This window comes from Macrobrachium nipponense, chromosome 24, assembly GCF_015104395.2.
Source record: "Macrobrachium nipponense isolate FS-2020 chromosome 24, ASM1510439v2, whole genome shotgun sequence".
In the NCBI taxonomy this organism is placed as follows: domain Eukaryota; kingdom Metazoa; phylum Arthropoda; class Malacostraca; order Decapoda; family Palaemonidae; genus Macrobrachium; species Macrobrachium nipponense.
This window is the reverse complement of record NC_061091.1, coordinates 45,374,913-45,393,111: the sequence shown is the minus strand read 5'-3', so window position 1 is coordinate 45,393,111 and position 18,199 is coordinate 45,374,913. Positions and strand designations below refer to the sequence as shown.

At 36.2% G+C, this 18,199-nt stretch overlaps 1 protein-coding gene across 1 annotated transcript in view; it reads right to left on the bottom strand.

Annotated features, from left to right (window-relative positions):
- Positions 1 to 6,911: 6,911 nt before the first annotated feature.
- LOC135205594 (E3 SUMO-protein ligase NSE2-like) overlaps positions 6,912 to 18,199 on the bottom strand; it is a 48,479-nt gene continuing 37,191 nt past the window's right edge. The window contains exons 3-4 of the mRNA XM_064236364.1: positions 14,418 to 14,613; positions 6,912 to 7,442 (exon numbers count right to left, since the gene is read on the bottom strand). Coding sequence (XP_064092434.1) covers positions 7,334 to 7,442; positions 14,418 to 14,613 — 305 coding nt within the window. The 3' untranslated portion in view covers positions 6,912 to 7,333. The remainder of the gene's footprint in view (positions 7,443 to 14,417; positions 14,614 to 18,199) is intronic.

Sequence of the window (18,199 nt, the reverse complement as noted above, 5' to 3'; positions counted from 1 at the left end):
GTGAAGACACAAGTTTGAATTTTGGCCTAGCCTAACTCCTTTCTTTCTCTATAAAAATGAATAATCTACCCACCTGTACGCTTTCTCCAACTCCAGTACACTCCAGAAATCACCTTAAAACACCAGCACACAAGACTTACGACCCAAAAAACAACTCCTACCAGACAGAGAGCTCTCCCCTACCAACCACACACCACCAACACGTGCTTTCTACTGCCCCGTGTTATTGTTTACATCCTGCCGACGCCGCCGCCATCTTGTCTATGACGTCACAGCCTATGACGTCACAACACAACTTAAATACATCAACAGACACCTTCTAGAATCTACCACATGTTTTGTCTATATATAGGACACCCACCATATTTCAACAATGCATAAAATACCCATAACAATTATACAATATATAATCACACTTATCTATACCCATAACAATTATACAATATATAATCACACTTATCTCTTTCTCCCTCCCCTCCGACTGTTTCCTAACCTAGTATTCCCCTCTTAATTTCCTTCGTCCTCCAACTCTTTACCCTCTACATAATTTCTAATACATTCCCCTGAAACTCCTGCTTTAGTGCAAAAATCATCTACGTGTGTACACAAAATGCCTTCCAATTTATTGTTCTTTTTCCAAAAGAATATATTAGGTTCTAGTCTACTTCTCTCACCTTGAAGCTCCTTCACTACTTTCACCACTTTACAATACCATGCTTTTGCTGCATCCTTGAGCCCATAGACTGTTTTCTTCAACTTCCATAATCCCCTCCAACCATCTTCCCTTGGTGGCTTCAAGTACACTTCTCTTTGTATCTCGTCACCTTGTAAATATGCAGTTTTGACATCCAATGTATAACAATTCCAATTTTTCACCTTTATTATGGTTAGACAGAATTTTAAAATTTCAGCATTGCATGTGGGAGCATCCTTTTCCCACTCAGCCATTTCTTCTTCAAACCCTCTAGCTACCAATCTTGCTTTACATATCCTTTCCCCCCCTTTTATCTTTTCAGTTACTATCCATCTTGTAGATATAGCTTTTTGTCCAACATCATTTACCTCCTCATATACCTGGTTATCTCTCCAACTTAGAAGTTCTTTTTCTTTAGCTTCCATTATGCTTCTATTTTCAAATCCCATGCAACACCTGTCATCATTTCTTCAATTTTTTCTACCTGACTATAATCCCTCAAGTTAACCCACCCTTTGTCACCTGACTGTGAGTCTCGTATATTGTACGAATCAGCCCATGCTTGGCTTGATCTTTTTCCTGCAAGACCTAAAATAGTCCATTCTTCTACTTGTCCTGTATCATTGTTATAGCCCTAACTCTATTTCCCTTTTTGAATTTTGGTATCTCTTCCATTAACTCGCTTTCTATTGACCCACTTTGCCCGTTATCTTCCACTGTTTCCTCTATCACCTCTCTTTCTATAGTCTCTTCTGTGTCTGCATTCCTTCTCTCACCCATATCTCCTCTCCTTCCAGCCAATCTACTTTCCCTTCATTTGGGCCATCTGACCTACCTTTCACCCCATGGGATTTATCTATTCTAGCCGATATCTCTTCTGTATCTGGTGATCGTCGTTGATCCTTGTCACATGTATCCTAGCTACTTCTCTTAAAGAATACCCATGTTTGCTAAATTATTGTTTTCCCCGATACTCCCACTACCTGAGCAGGTCCTCTCCATTCATTTTCATTTTCCCTCTTATAGAATACCTCATCTCCTACCACTGCTTCTTCAAATTTATGTTCTCTGATGTTTTTGTTTAGCGCTATTCTTATTTTATTACAGGACTCATTTTTTATAAATGCTTCTCTGGCCTTGTGCATTGCATTCAGTGTGTCCCTTACCATACCCTCTTCCATCCCGTTTTTTCTCTGCTTGCAGGACTAGAGAACTTTCTTCTCCTATTAGGTTAGGCAGTGAAGGGTTTTTTCCAAATACTAATTGGTTGGGAGAGAAACCTCCATTATTCATTAAACAGTTCCTAGCCACTCACTACCCATTTCAAAGCTAGGGACCAATCTACTTCCTCTTCCTCCATCATCTTCCTTACACTTCCCTTGATCATGCCTACTGGTCTTTTCACATAATCCGTTGCTCCACGGAGATTCTGATGCTGTGGCTAATACTTTAATATTCCATTTTTCTGCCATCCTCCTTACTTTTTTCATTTTGAAATTCTCATTATCTGACAATATTTTGGAGGGTGCTCCAAATATAGCAAACCAGCACTCAAAAAGTATCTTTATTATAGTTTCTGGTTTCTTATCTTTTATCCAACAGGCCTGACAATATCTCGTTGCCATATCCACTATTACCAAGAACTTTCTCTCTATCCTCTCCCACATCCATCGCTACGACTTCATTGAACGTTTTACTCCAAGAAAAGCCTACTACCGGTTTGGCGGGGTTTCTTTTGTATTTTTTACAAACCTCACAATTTTTAATCAGTTCCGTTAGTAACTTTCTTATTTCCTCTTTTTCTTTTTCGATTAACCCATTACTCCATTGTGCTTCTCTGTTAGCTTTCCATATTTTATCTCCACTTCCATGACCAAACTGTAAATGTAATTTCTTCATTGTGTTCTTAATTTCCCTCGGATTCTTTCCCTTCCAACCCTCCAGTAATAATTCTTCTACCTTCCTCCTCCTTATAGGCACTCTTAAATGACCCTGTTCGTCTTCTCTTAACTCTACTTTCATTCCCCCTAATACTTCTACTATGACACAATTTTCTTTCAAATTTAGGGTCATACCCATTTTACTCATGGTTTGCTTACCTATCAGCCAGGGTATATCACCTTGCAGAATTTCCGTCTTCAAATAAAACTTTCTGTTTTTTAGTATCACAGGTATTTCTATTATTCCTCTGGACTTATAAGATGTCTCACCAAAATTAAACACTTTATTAGACTCTGTCCTAGTGTCCCTCATTCTCCTCAACTCTTCCTGACTCAAATCCATGACAATACGTGCTAGTCACAATTCCCCGCAAACTGTTGATTTACACCCTGTGTCCAAAATTGCATCAACCACCTCCCATGATGCTTCCACTATTTTATTAACTTCTCCTACATAAACCTCTTCTTCTTCTGTCCCATTTTCTGTTTTTACCTTATTTTCTTCTAGTCTTGTTTCAGTTTTCTTCCTATTATGAAAATTCTGAGGACAATCCCTAGCCCAATGCCATTCTGAGCTGCATATTGCACATACTGTTACCTTCCCTTCTTTGTTTATAGGATTTCTACCACCCCTTCCTCGGTTCCATCTTCCCAGATATCTTTGGTTTTTTTTCCCTCCCTCTCCCAGAACTGGCATTGCCTTCTGACGAACCCCACCATTCCCGTTCCTCTTTAGTCCCTAATCCCTCAATAGTCTTTTCATTGTTTGCGACACTGTTCCGTACTCTAGCTTTTCTTGCCCACAAGCCGATAATACCATTTTTTTTGTTTTTGATTTTCCGTGAGATTTGCTTGCTCTATTACATGATACCCCTTGACTTCGCCTTCAAGCGCGCCTTTCCCCATTGCTCTTTCACACTCAGATGCTGCCTTCTCGTATCTAATTAAATAGTCCGCCATATTTTCACTAGATTCTCTCTTATTAGAAGGTATCTTTTTATTCTACCGTAATTCTCCATTACCGAGTCTTTTAGGTAGGCTTTATCTAGTTTCTCTAGGATTAACTTTGGACCCTCTGTACCAGTAAGTTTATCTTTATCTAATGCTTCCACTAGCTCTCGGGCTTTCCCTTTTAAGCTCATTCTCATTTCTATCGCCGGGTATTTTGTATCTTCTCCATACAACAATAGCCAATCTTCGGCTTGACCTTCCATTCTTTGTATTCTTCTTGTATCCCGCTAAACCTAGGACTTCCCTTCTCCATCTAGTAGTCTCCCTTTGTTCACTGTCGGATCCAGGCATCTTTGATCAACCACGCTCTGCTACCAGTTTGAATTTTGGCCTAGCCTAACTCCTTTCTTTCTCTATAAAAATGAATAATCTACCCACCTGTACGCTTTCTCCAACTCCAGTACACTCCAGAAATCACCTTAAAACACCAGCACCACAAGACTTACGACCCAAAAAACAACTCCTACCAGACAGAGAGCTCTCCCCTACCAACCACACACCAACACGTGCTTTCTACTGCCCGTGTTATTGTTTACATCTGCCGACGCCGCCGCCATCTTGTCTATGACGTCACAGCCTATGACGTCACAACACAACTTAAATACATCAACAGACACCTTCTAGAATCTACCACATGTTGTCTATATATAGGACACCCACCATATTTCAACAATGCATAAAATACCCATAACAATTATACAATATATAATCACACTTATCTATACCCATAACAATTATACAATATATAATCAACAAGGACTGCATTACATGAAGGAACCATTCTATGTGCAGTTGACATAGAAGGTTGTGCCAGGGAGGAATCTCTGTCGGTGCCTCAGAATGTAGCACTAGTAAATCAGGATACTAAATGGCATGTGGCCACCCACGAACCACCAGAATCATCTGGAGATTCAGGGTTTCCAGCCATCTCTGTTACTGTCTTCTGAGGTTGGTGTCGTGAATGGCTTCTCTCTCTGGTCATAGCCAGTATTCATCAGGTCATGGACGTCCTCATCTTCCTTCGCCGAGGGAAGCATTTCTCCATTTCAGCTGTAAAAGGCTATAGGTCCACCCTAGGCATAGTCTTATGCCTGAAAGTAGTAGATATCTCCTCACTAGAGACTTTGTTACTAATGAGAAGCTTTGAAAGGTCTTGCCCTCCCAGGGATTTCAGGGCCCCTGAGAGGGATGTGACTCTCATTTTGAAGAGCCTGACTCATACACCATACAAGCTCAACTAAGTGTCGTCAGATGTGGATCTGACCCTGAAGACCATCTTTCTGCTTATCCTGGCATTAGCAAAGAGAGTAGGCTAACTTTATGGACTCCTTCAATGTTAAATGCTCAAGGGGATGGGGATCAGTTACTCTCAACTTTGTCCTGGATTTCGTTGTGAAAACTCAGAATGCATCAGTCCCTGATGTCAGGTGCGAGTCCTTTATGATCGCCTCCCTAGAGGACTTTGTTGGTAATGATCCAGACCAAATGCTATGCTGTGCCCTGTTAGAGGCTGTGGTACTATCTTAAGAGGACTTGACACCTCCTGCCTGAGCGTTGACAACTCTTCGTTAATATTGGCTCTTCCAAGTAAAAAGTGTCCAAGAACATGATCTCTTTCTGGCTTCATGAGACAATCAAGAGAGTGTATTCTTATTATTATTAACAGGGGTTAGTTTTTCCAGACCTCTGAGTTTCAAGTAGACTCTTCTCGGGCGTATTCTACAGCTGACAATGACGACATTGGTACATTCCATCCAAGAACTCATAAGTCAGGGGCATTGATCAATCCCTTGCATTCTGGAAGAATCTGTTGTTTCTCAGTTACTGAAGGCAGAGGTATGGTTATGACAGACCACATTTATGTCCTTCTCCCTTCAAGACATTGCCCAGAAGTTCTCCGACACATTTTCCTTGGGACCTATGGTGAAGGACAGTGGCATCTCGCCTAAGGTGTACAGTTATGGAAGTGAGTTTGTGCGAGTGACTGACCTCTCTTTCTCTTCCTTCCTCTCCATCCTTCATTCTCTTTCTTCAGGCAAAGTGGGATTTGAGCCATCACATGCTGGAACTGGCAACCGATACAGGTAAGCTTTACATCAACCAGTTGTTCTATTTTTCTAATCTTTGATTTATAGAAGCAATTCCTATCTTTCTCTAGCGAGGGGAGACTGGGGATCCTGACAACAAGACAAAGCCAATGCTTGTAATTACTTTATTGTCACCAACTCTCAGATTCATCCTAGTCCTTTTTCGAATGAGATGTTCATCTCACTTATTTGAAAAGGCCCAGTAGTTTGACAATTGATCATGCAGTTCTTACATTCTGTTCTACATGTCAAGAGGCACGGTATTCTTCTTTGCTCTATCGACCAGGAAGAGAAACACAGGTGTGGCAGATTCCTCCCTTTAATAAGTGAGCCTTCCTTAAGTAAAGAACTGAGGGTTCGTATATTGTATACTTGTATAATGACAGATCTTTAAAGCAACCTGTATTTTTTCTAACTATAAAATCCTGAGGTCCTTTACATTATATGTCCACCTCATACCACCCCTCAATCTGATACCTGGGCCAAAAGGCAAGATGAAATGTTTACATCTGGGCAGGTGGGAATCATGTACTTACCAGTCGGTAGTTAACTGCTTAACCAACTTGTTCGGAAGTTTAATGGAAATTTCCAGCTTCACTAAAAGTAATTCCTTATTACCTCGGGTTTGTATAGTTCATAAAATTACATACTACTTAAAAAATTTGTAATTTTTTCTCTATAAGTACCATGAGTAAAGAAAATTAATTCTACAAGTCAATAAGAAATGAAGAAAAGTTGCATGATACAGTAAAAAGCTTCACTTATCTAGACTAATAAGAGGAGTACCTGTCCAAATTTAATTATTCGGTAGGTTGACGAAAAATTGCTAGCCTAAGCTGCCAAATTTCGTAGATTAAAATATATCAAATTTTTACCAAACAAGTCATTGCCAATGGAAAATTTTTTTGAAATGCATTTGTACAAGTGTAACATAACAAATTCATCCTTCAAGAAAATCTCTAACAGAGCCTGTTGTTAATCTAAAACTTCCACGGATTATCCACATACCTGAACAAACATGATCCAGATAAATGAGATTTTGCATCAGTAAGCATACAAAAACATTTATTAATTTGCCTGGATAGAGTTTGATTATTCCAAGGGTAAAAAGTTTTTTATATGAAAGAATACCATAGTATAATCTGCCACTGTATACAATACCCCATCTGGTCAGGACTTGTAAAAAGAGCAGCTGCTTGCCTTAAAGTGCTACATAAGGATGGTTATAAAAAATTAATCCGCTGACTCCTAGGATAATTACATCCTGTACAATCTGTTTTCTTTACCTTAACATTAACATGTTTAATTTAAGTTATTTTTTACTTGACATTAAGCAACCTGTTACTTCATGCACCTACTCTGACACATTTTCAGTCATTACACTAATGTTACAATTACTCCATGAAAACTTGGCTGAATCTATTGATAAGTGGTCAACATACAGGTTCATAATGCAAAGACATTCACATTTTCAAATACCCCACAACTACTATACAAGTGGGATTAACTCTAAGAAATGATAATTTGAAATTAACATTTGAAAAGTTTTGAAATGATAAACTACCTCATTTTGTAGGCAACTCAAAACTGTTAAAACTATTTCATGTGTGGACTGATTCCTGTTGGCGAATTGCCCGTAAAACATCAGGAGCATCTATTAAATCTTGGGGATTTATAAGGGAACGGTTTGCACATGCCATTGCAGGACATCTGAAATGAACAAAGATCAATCAGCAATTAATATACTGTCAAAGCATAATTTATGAGATTAGTTTTTTCTTTTTTTTTTTTATAGTTACCCCTAACAACTTTTTCCATTTGAGAAATATGAAAATTCTTTAGTTTTTCTTGTTTGAGAAACTTATATGGATATAAATTATTTTCAAATAATAGTTTTGTTTATTAAGACATAGTAAATTTTTTCATTGTGCTTAGAAATTTTAAAGTAAGTAATCTGTTATTTAAGTTATGGGAAACAACTTGACCAAGATTATGTAAGTCTACTTGTGGTAATGAAAGCATACAGTTCCTCATTGGACGAGTGGTTTTCGCACTCGGCCACCAATCTGGTGGTCCGAAGTTCGATTCCCGGCCCGGCCAACACAGAATCAGTGGAATTTATTTCTGGTGATAGAAATTCATTTCTCGATATAATGTGGTTTGGATCCCACAATAAGCTGTAGGTCCCGTTGCTAGGTGACCAATTGGTTCCTAGCCACGTAAAAATATCTAGGTAAATCCTTTGGGCCAGCCCTAGGAGAGCTGTTAATCAGCTCAGTGGTCTGGTTAAACTAAGATATACTTAACTTATGCAAGCATACACTAGATAACCTTGAAATTTTAGAGCAACTGCATATACTAACAGTCAAGGAGTGAGAGAGTGCAGCATACATATAAGAGGCAGAAGGAAATCCTGACAACCCCCAAATTCACCTCCAGCAGAAAGAATACACTGTCAGTTTAAAGGACCTCTGACCCCACCGCCCCCCTCGTCAAGCCACATCTAGAAATCACGTACCATGCGAGTTGAATTTACGAGACCAAAATTTAACAGTAAGCTAACCTCTTTTCCTCTTCTTTATCCATTCAATTTTTTAGTTAATCTAACCCCTTTTCATCCATCTCTTAATCTATCCCATCTTCTAGTTAAGTTTAAAAAAGAAAAAGAGAATGCAAAAAGTATCGCTAGTACTGTAATGATATACTCATTTGGAAAACGCATACAGCCAGAAACAGCTGATTTGCTATGAACAACCAATCCGATAAAAACAGCCTTTTTGCTTCCATTTCAACCATCATACCGTAGAAAAAAATGACCATAGTTATGTTACAAATAACGTTAACCTTAACGCCTATTTGGACGTATTTTACGTCGAGATAAATTGTCTTTTGGGTGCCGACTGGACGTAATTTACGGTCGACATAGTTTTTTTAAAAAGTTTTTTTAAAAAATTCACGGAAAATACTTAATAGGCCTAACCCCCCACCCGAAAACTTTTTGAATCACGCGCCCTTGGGGGATGTTGGGAGTTCACGTGCAAGGTGTTTGTTTTCTTTACAATCGTTACGCAGGCTCTTATCGCACTTAAAAAGTATAAGTGACACATACCTCAGAAATTATTTCGCACTTTGACATAATTTTTGCACCATTTTAAATTAGCCGTTACATGGAGTATTATATATGAAAATGTGCGCATTTTCATGTAGAATACAACAAAAAAATACTCATGATTGTAGCTTTAATCCGTTTTAAAATATTTTCATATAAATAACGATAAGTGCCAAAATTTCAACCTTTGGTCAACTTTGACTCTACTGAAATGGTCAAAAAACGCAATTGTAAGCTAAAACTCTTATATTCTAGTAATATTCAATCATTTACCTTCATTTTGCAACAAATTGGAAGTCTCTAGAACAATATTTTGATTTATGTTGAATTTCTGAAAAAAAAAAAACATTTTCCTTATGTCCGCCCGGTAACCCTTCCGAAAAAATCGTACGTGCGATTGTCATAATGTTTGCACCATTTTAAATTAGTCGTTACATAAAGTTTTGTAATATGAAAATGTGCGCAATTTCATGTAGAATACAACAATAGATAATTAAAGGTTGTAGCTTTTCTCATTTTTGAAATATTTGCATATAAATCTCGATAAATAGAAAAAAACCATGTTCGGTCAACTTTGACTCTACCGAAATGGTAAAAAAACGCAATTGTAAGCTAAAACTCTTACAGTCTAGTAATATTCAGTCATTTATCTTAATTTTGAAACAAATTCGAAGTCTCTAGCACAATGTTTAGATTTATGGTGAATTTAAAAAAAAAACTTTCCTTTCCCTTCCGTACCGCACGCGGATTCTCTGCTGCGCAAATCTCCGAAGTGCGTAAGTCGCATTCTCTGAATACTTGCTCCGTTTCATAATAGGCGTTTCATAGAGTTTTATATATGAAAATGTGCGCAATTTCATGTAGAATACAAAAAAAATAATTGAAGGTTGTAGCTTTTCTCATTTTTGAAATATTTGCATATAAATAAATATATATAAAAAATTTGACATTCGGTCAACTTAACTCGTCCGAAATGGTTGAAAACTGCAATTGTAAGCTAAAACTCTTACAGTATAGTAATATTCAATCATAATCTTTTTATTTTGAAACAAATTGGAAGTCTAGAAAAATATTTAGATTTAAGGTGAATTTTTGAAAAAAAAACATTTTTTTACATCTGCGCGTTACGAATTCATGCATTATTTTGTGATAATATTTTCTCTGTGTTGCCCTGATTGTTTTACAATGTGTTTTTATATACCAAAAATGATTGCAATTTAGTGTACAATACAACGAAAACAAAATTAACTTGTTAGCTTTAACCGTTTTGCTCACAGCTCGATTTGAATATAATTATATATGAAATTTTGTTTTTGCGCTAACATATATGGCATTATTTATATATGATAATGATATTTTTTTCATTTCTGATGGTTTGCAATACTAAACTTCAGGCAATGGCAAAAAAAGGAGCCAAAAATGAACTCTTAATCTTGAAAACTAAGCGTGCTGTGATTTATTGAAAAAAATATTTTTTTTTCCCGCGTTCCAGCGCTCACTCCGAGACCCCCTAGGCATAAGGGAGACGATTTTTACTATACCCCTTAGGCGTTTAAGGGTTAATGAGAATAGGACTGATATATTTTTACATTATAGGTAGTAGTCGACTCTACTGCAATTTGTTACGAACAACCAGTCATAAATCAATCTGGACGTAAGTGAGCCCATGTTAATTTACAGTAAGAATATTGTACCAGCGTATAGCCTCCTACACTAGGGAGTGATCAGTAACCATCTTTACACATAGGTTAGCCATAGCCTACACTACACAGCATACTTTATACATATATGGCATACTAATTACTAATTTCAGCTAATTCTCTAGGTTCAATGCACATTGGCTTATGATGATTCAGTACAAAGAGAAACAGAATAACATTTGATAAGTTGGCCTCGCCTATACGATGATGATGATATTGTGGTACATATATCGTATATATATGAATACAGTAGCCTAGCCTTCAGTATACTGTATACTACATATGCAATATAATCTTAAAGTTTTAATTTATTAATAAAAGCCAATTTTTGAGTTTCAATGCATTCTGACTTTGACATAATCAGTGAAGAAAAAAATGACACGAAACGGGAATCAGATTCGGACCAACATCGGCATACCTAATTGAGTGATGTCAGGCTGCTGACGACTACATATATTTACAAAATAAATACACAATGAATATGCATCTTTTCTGACTCTTTTCAAAAGTTATACATTACAGTATCCAATAATATTGTATGTATTCTCATATTATTGTATCATAAAATACTAACAAAGTAGTCAGTGTTTTGGTTTGGAAATCAGCTGATGGCGAACACGAGTTTACTTCTCCGTATTAACTCAATTCAGAGCGAATTGCCTTTCTTCTAGTTAGCGTAAAAATATGTTATACTCCACTTATATGAGACAAGGTAATTTGTTAGTATACGCCATGTTGTTGAGTCGAAATATGAATTTAATACGTCTTGTGAACTAAAGTATTTTTTTCGTTAACAGATTGCATTGTGGGCATGTTTATTGTTTAAAAATATTATGTGATTCCGTTTGCTATTTTCACTTCATTTCATCTTAGTACAAACTTTATCGTTACATTAGGTACACTCGGCAAGGAAAGTTAAGATACAGTTTTTTTTAAATCTTTGGACATATATTGTTCAATAATGCCACACTTGGAAACTCTTAGAAAGGGGACAGAGCTTCAAAATCATAGCTTTTGTTGCTTTCTAGATTTCCATTAACTTTACACCATAAAGATTCTGTAGAGGTCCTATAATCATTTATACTTGAATGTAGAAACAGGCTCTATATTATTCATTAATGTTGGTTTGGTAACGTCAGTTCAGGGTAGAATATCGATCATCCCTTTTTAAAACCTACTGTGAAACCTTATTTATAAGTAATGTTTGACACTAAACTGACGTAAAATTCATACGTAATTGAAGACGGATCTTAAACAATGAGAGAAAGGTTTTAAAATTTTGGGCAGTACTTGTGGAAATAATGAGGATCAATACGGTAAAGAATGAATTATGACGATAAGCGAGAGAGAGCACACAAGCATAGGCCTATCGATAGAGATATTTAATTCATTATATTTACTTTGTGAGAGAGAGAGAGAGAGAGAGAGAGAGCGCAAGCATAGGCGTATCTACAGTGATGCTTAATTCATTATATTAAGTTTGATACATTGAGTGATATTACTTTTTCACATGTGTTTTAAAAGGCTAGCCTAACACCCTAAATAGAGCTAAAATTACATCGTAAAGATGGAAAAGACACTTTTAGTAGAAGAAAAAGAAGCCCAGGAGGGGGCAAACTGTTCCGAGGAACAGAAGCCTACTCGGAGCCAGCGATAGCCGATGAAGAGCAAGAGCTGGGATGCTGGGCTAGAAACACAGAATAGCCCTAAATACCAAACTAAGAGAATTGGTAAATGGGCTAACCTAGCTAAAAAGGCGATGTAAAAAACGATGAACGTGATATAGTAAGCCCATAAGTATAAGAAGTCCCAGTATGGAAGACCGGGAATTCTTAATGAGGCAGCATGGCGCCGCCACGAGTCGACCGGGAAACCGTATATGACCTATTAGAAGGAAAATACTGGTTCCTGGAAGACTAAAATACGGTAAAACACTACTCATGAGGCACTTAACTTAGCCGTTGCGATGGCAGCACGTTCCATAACGGATGATGAAGTAAATCCGGAAAATAGTACACAAGCAAGAAAATGCGTACGACGCTTGGCGCTAATAATTAAGGATGACCGCTAGGGGCGCTGCTGTCTGTGGCGTCCCCTAGTAGTAGTAGTAGCGGCCGCATCGCCCGTTAGTATCAGCTCTCTCTTGTGGGGATTCTGATTGGAAGGTCTAATTGGTGAATGTCTCGTGGTAGTGTTCTCACTCGCCCCTATTCTCATACCGACACTTCTTTTAAAGAGTGAGCGAGTCAGTTTTACTGACATTTTCTTAATTTTGTTTTTCTCTGGTAATTTTAGATTAATTTTGCCTAGAAAGAATGATATTAAGGATCCTTTCATAGGCCGACACGAGCTGAGCCCAGAAAAGTCAACCTGTTACACGGTCTAGGGACTCAGTTCCCGAATTACTACATGTTATGTGAAAATTTGGAGTTTGGAGAGGAAAAGTAATGGAAATCAGTTAATTGTCCCTTTCATAAATTATTTGAATTGAGAATGAAGCCCTTTGGAAAAAATTCAAAAATTTTTTGCAAATTACTTGTAAGTTAGATACAGCAATGTGGGGGCCAGCCCATAATGTACCATAGCAGGTGATATAAAAAATTATTGTATTTTGGTTTCGTTGTCTTAAAGGCTAAGTTGCTTTGTATGAATGTCTTGTTTATAATGTATATTTTACTATGAATTCTGGATATATCTGTCTATGAATTTTGATAGTACTGTATAATTTTATTACGAGAATTTAGTTAATAACATATGTTTGGAAAAAAAAGCCTCTACACCTGACCCTGGGGAATGTGAAGAACAAATAACTATAGTTAGCATGGAACTGGTGAGGGGGAATGTAGTGACTCAAAAGTGAGACTCAAAGGTTATCTAAATTTTTTGTTCTATTAATTAATTTTCTGCTTAATAATTTAATTTTATTGCAATTGATGTGTGTCAGTATTTCATTCCACTAACTGTCAATTGTTTCTTCACCACAGGTGAAGAAGCTTGCCATTCTGGTGAGCTTCCTATTTGTGAACATTAAGCTTGAGGCTTGGATACTTGAATATTTGACTATTGGAATCTAGTGAGTGGTGTCTACTTTGTTTAATAAAGACCTATTTTTATACAGAAGGATTTCACTTGTATAATAATAATACTCCTCTTGATTTAAAAATGTTTTTTTTAAGAGAAAATAAATTGCTTTTCCACTCTGGTCTTCATGGCATAACACACAAAGTAACAGACCAGTTTATGACCGTACATAAAATTCTAGGGGACTCTTGGGCCTAGTTTTAACTTCCTGAAATCTAAACCCAGAATATTGGGGCTCTTCAAGCTGGTGCCCAGAAAACTGAAAAACCATGACAAGTATGCAGTACTATACAGCATCTTGTTACTTTAACAACTGGTGAAGAAGAGGTGGCCTAAGAAGCCCTGCAAGTCAGCCGAACAATCTTCTTTTTTTTGAATACAGATATCACCTGCCAGTGCAAAGTTATAGAGCTATCTTTAACAGTAGGTAAGATTTACCCCAAAACATGAGTCAGGTAGTAGCAACAGGACTGCAAAGGATTAAGGAAAATGCCTAGAACAACTGCATTTTGGAGGAAATTGAGGAGGATATGATATTTTCTTTTGTTGAATATTCAATTACTTATGAACAGTGAAAAACTCTAACAAACGTAAAGTTGGCATAGAGGAAGAGATCCCTTGCTCTTTCCTGATCATGCACACGTGACATTAAACAAGTTCATTAAATTTTACATAATTTTAGAAAAGTATCATAAAAAAAATGCTGTTTTGTATTTATATCAAATTTCAGATGGGTTAAGAAAAACATAGCTGACATTCAGGGTAATACAACCATAGAGATACATATTTACTTACCTAAAACCCTTACGCTTTTTTTGTCTAATCATTTGAAGCACACTGGATTTTTCATACACATGTCCACAAATTTTATTCCGCACAGGTTCTGTCATTCGAGTTTTTGTTATAGGGTCAATAATGTTAACCTCTTCTTCTGTAGCCACAAGGTCTTCTCCAACATCAAAAATTTTCTTTCCATCCAAATTTTGATTATCTGAAATATAGTTTTTACTATTACTAATCCAATTACCTTAGATTTGTAAACACAAGTATTTGGGGCATCAAGTAATGTTGGAAGTCCAGTAACATATTTCATGTATCGGGGGGGGGGGGGGGGGGGGGGGGGGGCACTGAGTGGACAAAATACTCCTCCATTAATGAAAAACTAACAAGGTAATGAAAACTCACAAGAGCTTATGCTTGGAAAACTCCTAATTACATACCATTACAGTATTATAACAATTATCCTCACTATATAATTACCTTTAACACGGTCACAAGTAGTGATTTTAAGTCTGATCTTATAGCTTTGTACTGTAGGACCTATTTGTTCATTGTTCACTTCCACTGAATACTCAAAGCAGAGACTGTGAAATGTGATAATAAAAAATCAAGTGATACCACAGCATCACGCTGAGTCAAAGTACAGTGTTGTATCACTGGCTACAAAGAGTTCTCAAATACTTATAAAAACTATTTTTAAACAATAAAGGATCAATTTTTTAAAATGTGCAAAGCAAGTAAACATACTATCTAGTATATGATCACAGCTCAAATGAAAAAATATCAAAAGAAAAGATAACAGTTTCTGGAAACAAATGTACAAATCTTCTTGAAACTATCATATATATCCATAAAATTTGGCTGATTTCTCTTCAGTACATCTAAAGGTAAAAATGATTTCTAGTAAATACCTGATTTTTGTTGACAAGAAGCTAAAAGAAAACATATATAGTCAAAATACACTTTTTTGCTTTTTGCCCTTGTCACATGTGGGACGGATTAATCAACAGATTATCACTTGCAGAAGCTGGATTTGCAGTTGATAACTAATCCAAATTCTTTGACATACAACCCCTTAATCATAATTATACATAATATATATGAGCCTAACTTCACAACACAATTGACTACCACCACTCCTAGTTGTATTTTCAGGCATTCATCTCTATTAGTGAATGATGAATATGAACAAGGAAATGAATCAAGGAAAAAAATACATCCATATCAATGAAGAGACACTTATTGGACTAATTTCAGCACATGCACCTTGAAGTAAATGTACAAACAGAACTCAGTAAAGTTTATAAGGGATGGATTTGACACAATGAAAACTAGTAATCGCTTATCTATCTGCAATCACAATACCCAGCCACAAGGGTTCTGCAGCACCACTATGTGTATATGAAATATCTACACATTATCACTTCAACTTGACAAACACCTCAAGGGTCTCCCCATTCTCTTAAGTAAACATCTGTTTAGCAACAAATACTATGTGTATGTATTGGTATATAACTTGCATGATAGGGTACGCTGGAACTAATTCTCATAGATAAAAGTATATGTAGTGTAATTCCTAACCAGTATTTTGTAATTATCATTCATTTTAAAATGAGAAAATTATTTAAGTAATTTGTATTTTCCCTAATATATACACCTGAAGGTCTTTACATATGATTTAGCTTCTGGACGTATACTGGGTTCAAGTACAGTGGTACCTCGACATACGAAAGGCTCAACTTACGAAAAACTCGAGATACGAAAATAGTTCAAGTTACGAGAGGTTGTTGCTGTAAAGTCCAGAGATTCGGCCGGACCACCGAGAACAATTGTAAAACTTACGCGCCGCCAACTGAGTAAACTCGCCACCATCCTCCCGCTCTCTCATTGGTTCCTAATGCTAGTCACCCCATAAATCCTGCTCTCCTATTGGTCAGCATCTACCCCTTGTGCTCTTATGTATTCTATTGGTAAAAGGATGCTGTAAATTGAAAAACTTATTCATGCAATACATTTAATAAAAAAAACATTAGAATAGAAATGAATGGTTATTATACTGTTTGGTAGTTTCAATAGTTGAAGAGAGATAATGAAAATTTATGGCTTACTGTGTACTAGGAAAAAGTGATTGCTTGGCGATCGTTCGGTACTCGTAAGTGCTGGATGTAAACAGAAGTTTGGAAGCTTTTTTTTTTGTTTGATTGTTTATTATAGTTAATGGTTACTTAATAATTATTTGAAATGAGTACATGCAATACATTTAATAAAAAAAAATTGTGAATTAGATATCATAAAATATAAAATAAATCAGACTGCTATCATCGAAGTCAACAAATATGTATTTTCTAGAATTCTTCTTCTGTTTTAATATTACGTATATGTTTCATTATAGCTGTCAGTAACTCGGTATCTCCATTAGGTAAAGATAGAATAAAGAATAGAAATGAATGGTTATTATACTGTTTGGTAGTTTCATTAGTTGTGTGCTAGTTAAAGTGATTGGTTGGCGATCGTTCCGTACTCGTAAGAGCTGAATGTAAACAAACGATTGGAAGGTTTTTTTGTTTGTTTGTTTGTGTATTATAGTTAATGATTAATTAATAATTATTTGAAATGAGTACATACTGATTATTTATACATTTTATTGGCATATTCTAAACTTTTAGCTTCTTAGGTTTAGATGTCAGAATCATAGACTAGGCTACAGTAGCAACCGCTAACATAGGCTAGGCTTATTGCTAAGGGACATAAGCTAAAGTACTAATATATGCAGTAAAAATGGGGTTGAACATTACATGCAGTTGAATATTACTCAAGTATGTACAGTATTTTGCCTTTTTGGAGTCATATTTCTTCTGTCGGATCGGCATCGTAACCCTAGAACATGTGTTGTAGGCCTGGAAATATAATTTACTGGGGTGTTTTTGTAGGGCTTGGAACGGATTAGGCATTTTACGTGTAAAATGCGATTCAAGATACGAAAAACTCATGATACGAAGGCCGACTCGGAACGGATTAATTTCGTATCTCGAGGTACCACTGTATCAGAATGAGAGGTGGGTCATAAATGTAAAGACCTTCTACTAATAACTTTAACCATTAATGGACGGATTGCTACTCGAGAGTAGTAATAATAGGTTTAGGGTGGTGGACAGATTGATCCTATAATAAACAATATTAAGCACCGTCAATTTCAAAATAATCGGGTGGGAAAGAGGTGCCAAAACTTCTATAGCCCATAAATTCACTAATGGCAACTTTTACACTGGTTAAAATCATGAGTCTGGTGTCTCAGGACATCAGTTCTGCTTCTGACTTGAAGAGAGTACATATGTACTGTATCTCTGTCTCACATGATGTCTTTTTGTAAGTTCTCTCATAAATATACCAAGGGGTTGCTGTTGGTTTTTGTTCTTGTCTTTTACGATAGTATGTCAGTTGTACTTGTAATTTTGCAAAGTGCAAAGAAATATTACAAGACACATGCACAAATAAAAAAAAGTTACAGAATCTTCGTTCTCGATAAATTTACATAAATATTTTTCAACAAATATGCTAAAAATTTGTTACTGATTTTATTTCCTATCTGTTTTGATATTATGAGAGTTGTAGTTATAATTTTACAAAATAAAATAAAATAATTTATTAGAAACAGCATATACAAGCTGGTAAAATTTACAATTGTCTTGTAAAAGAGGCTTCAAAAGGGGTTGTAAGTACTTTTCATCTTCTTGTGGAAGGTAGGGAAAATTTTTTAAATTCTTTTTCTTTCACTATGTGCATTTGGCATATCTTCC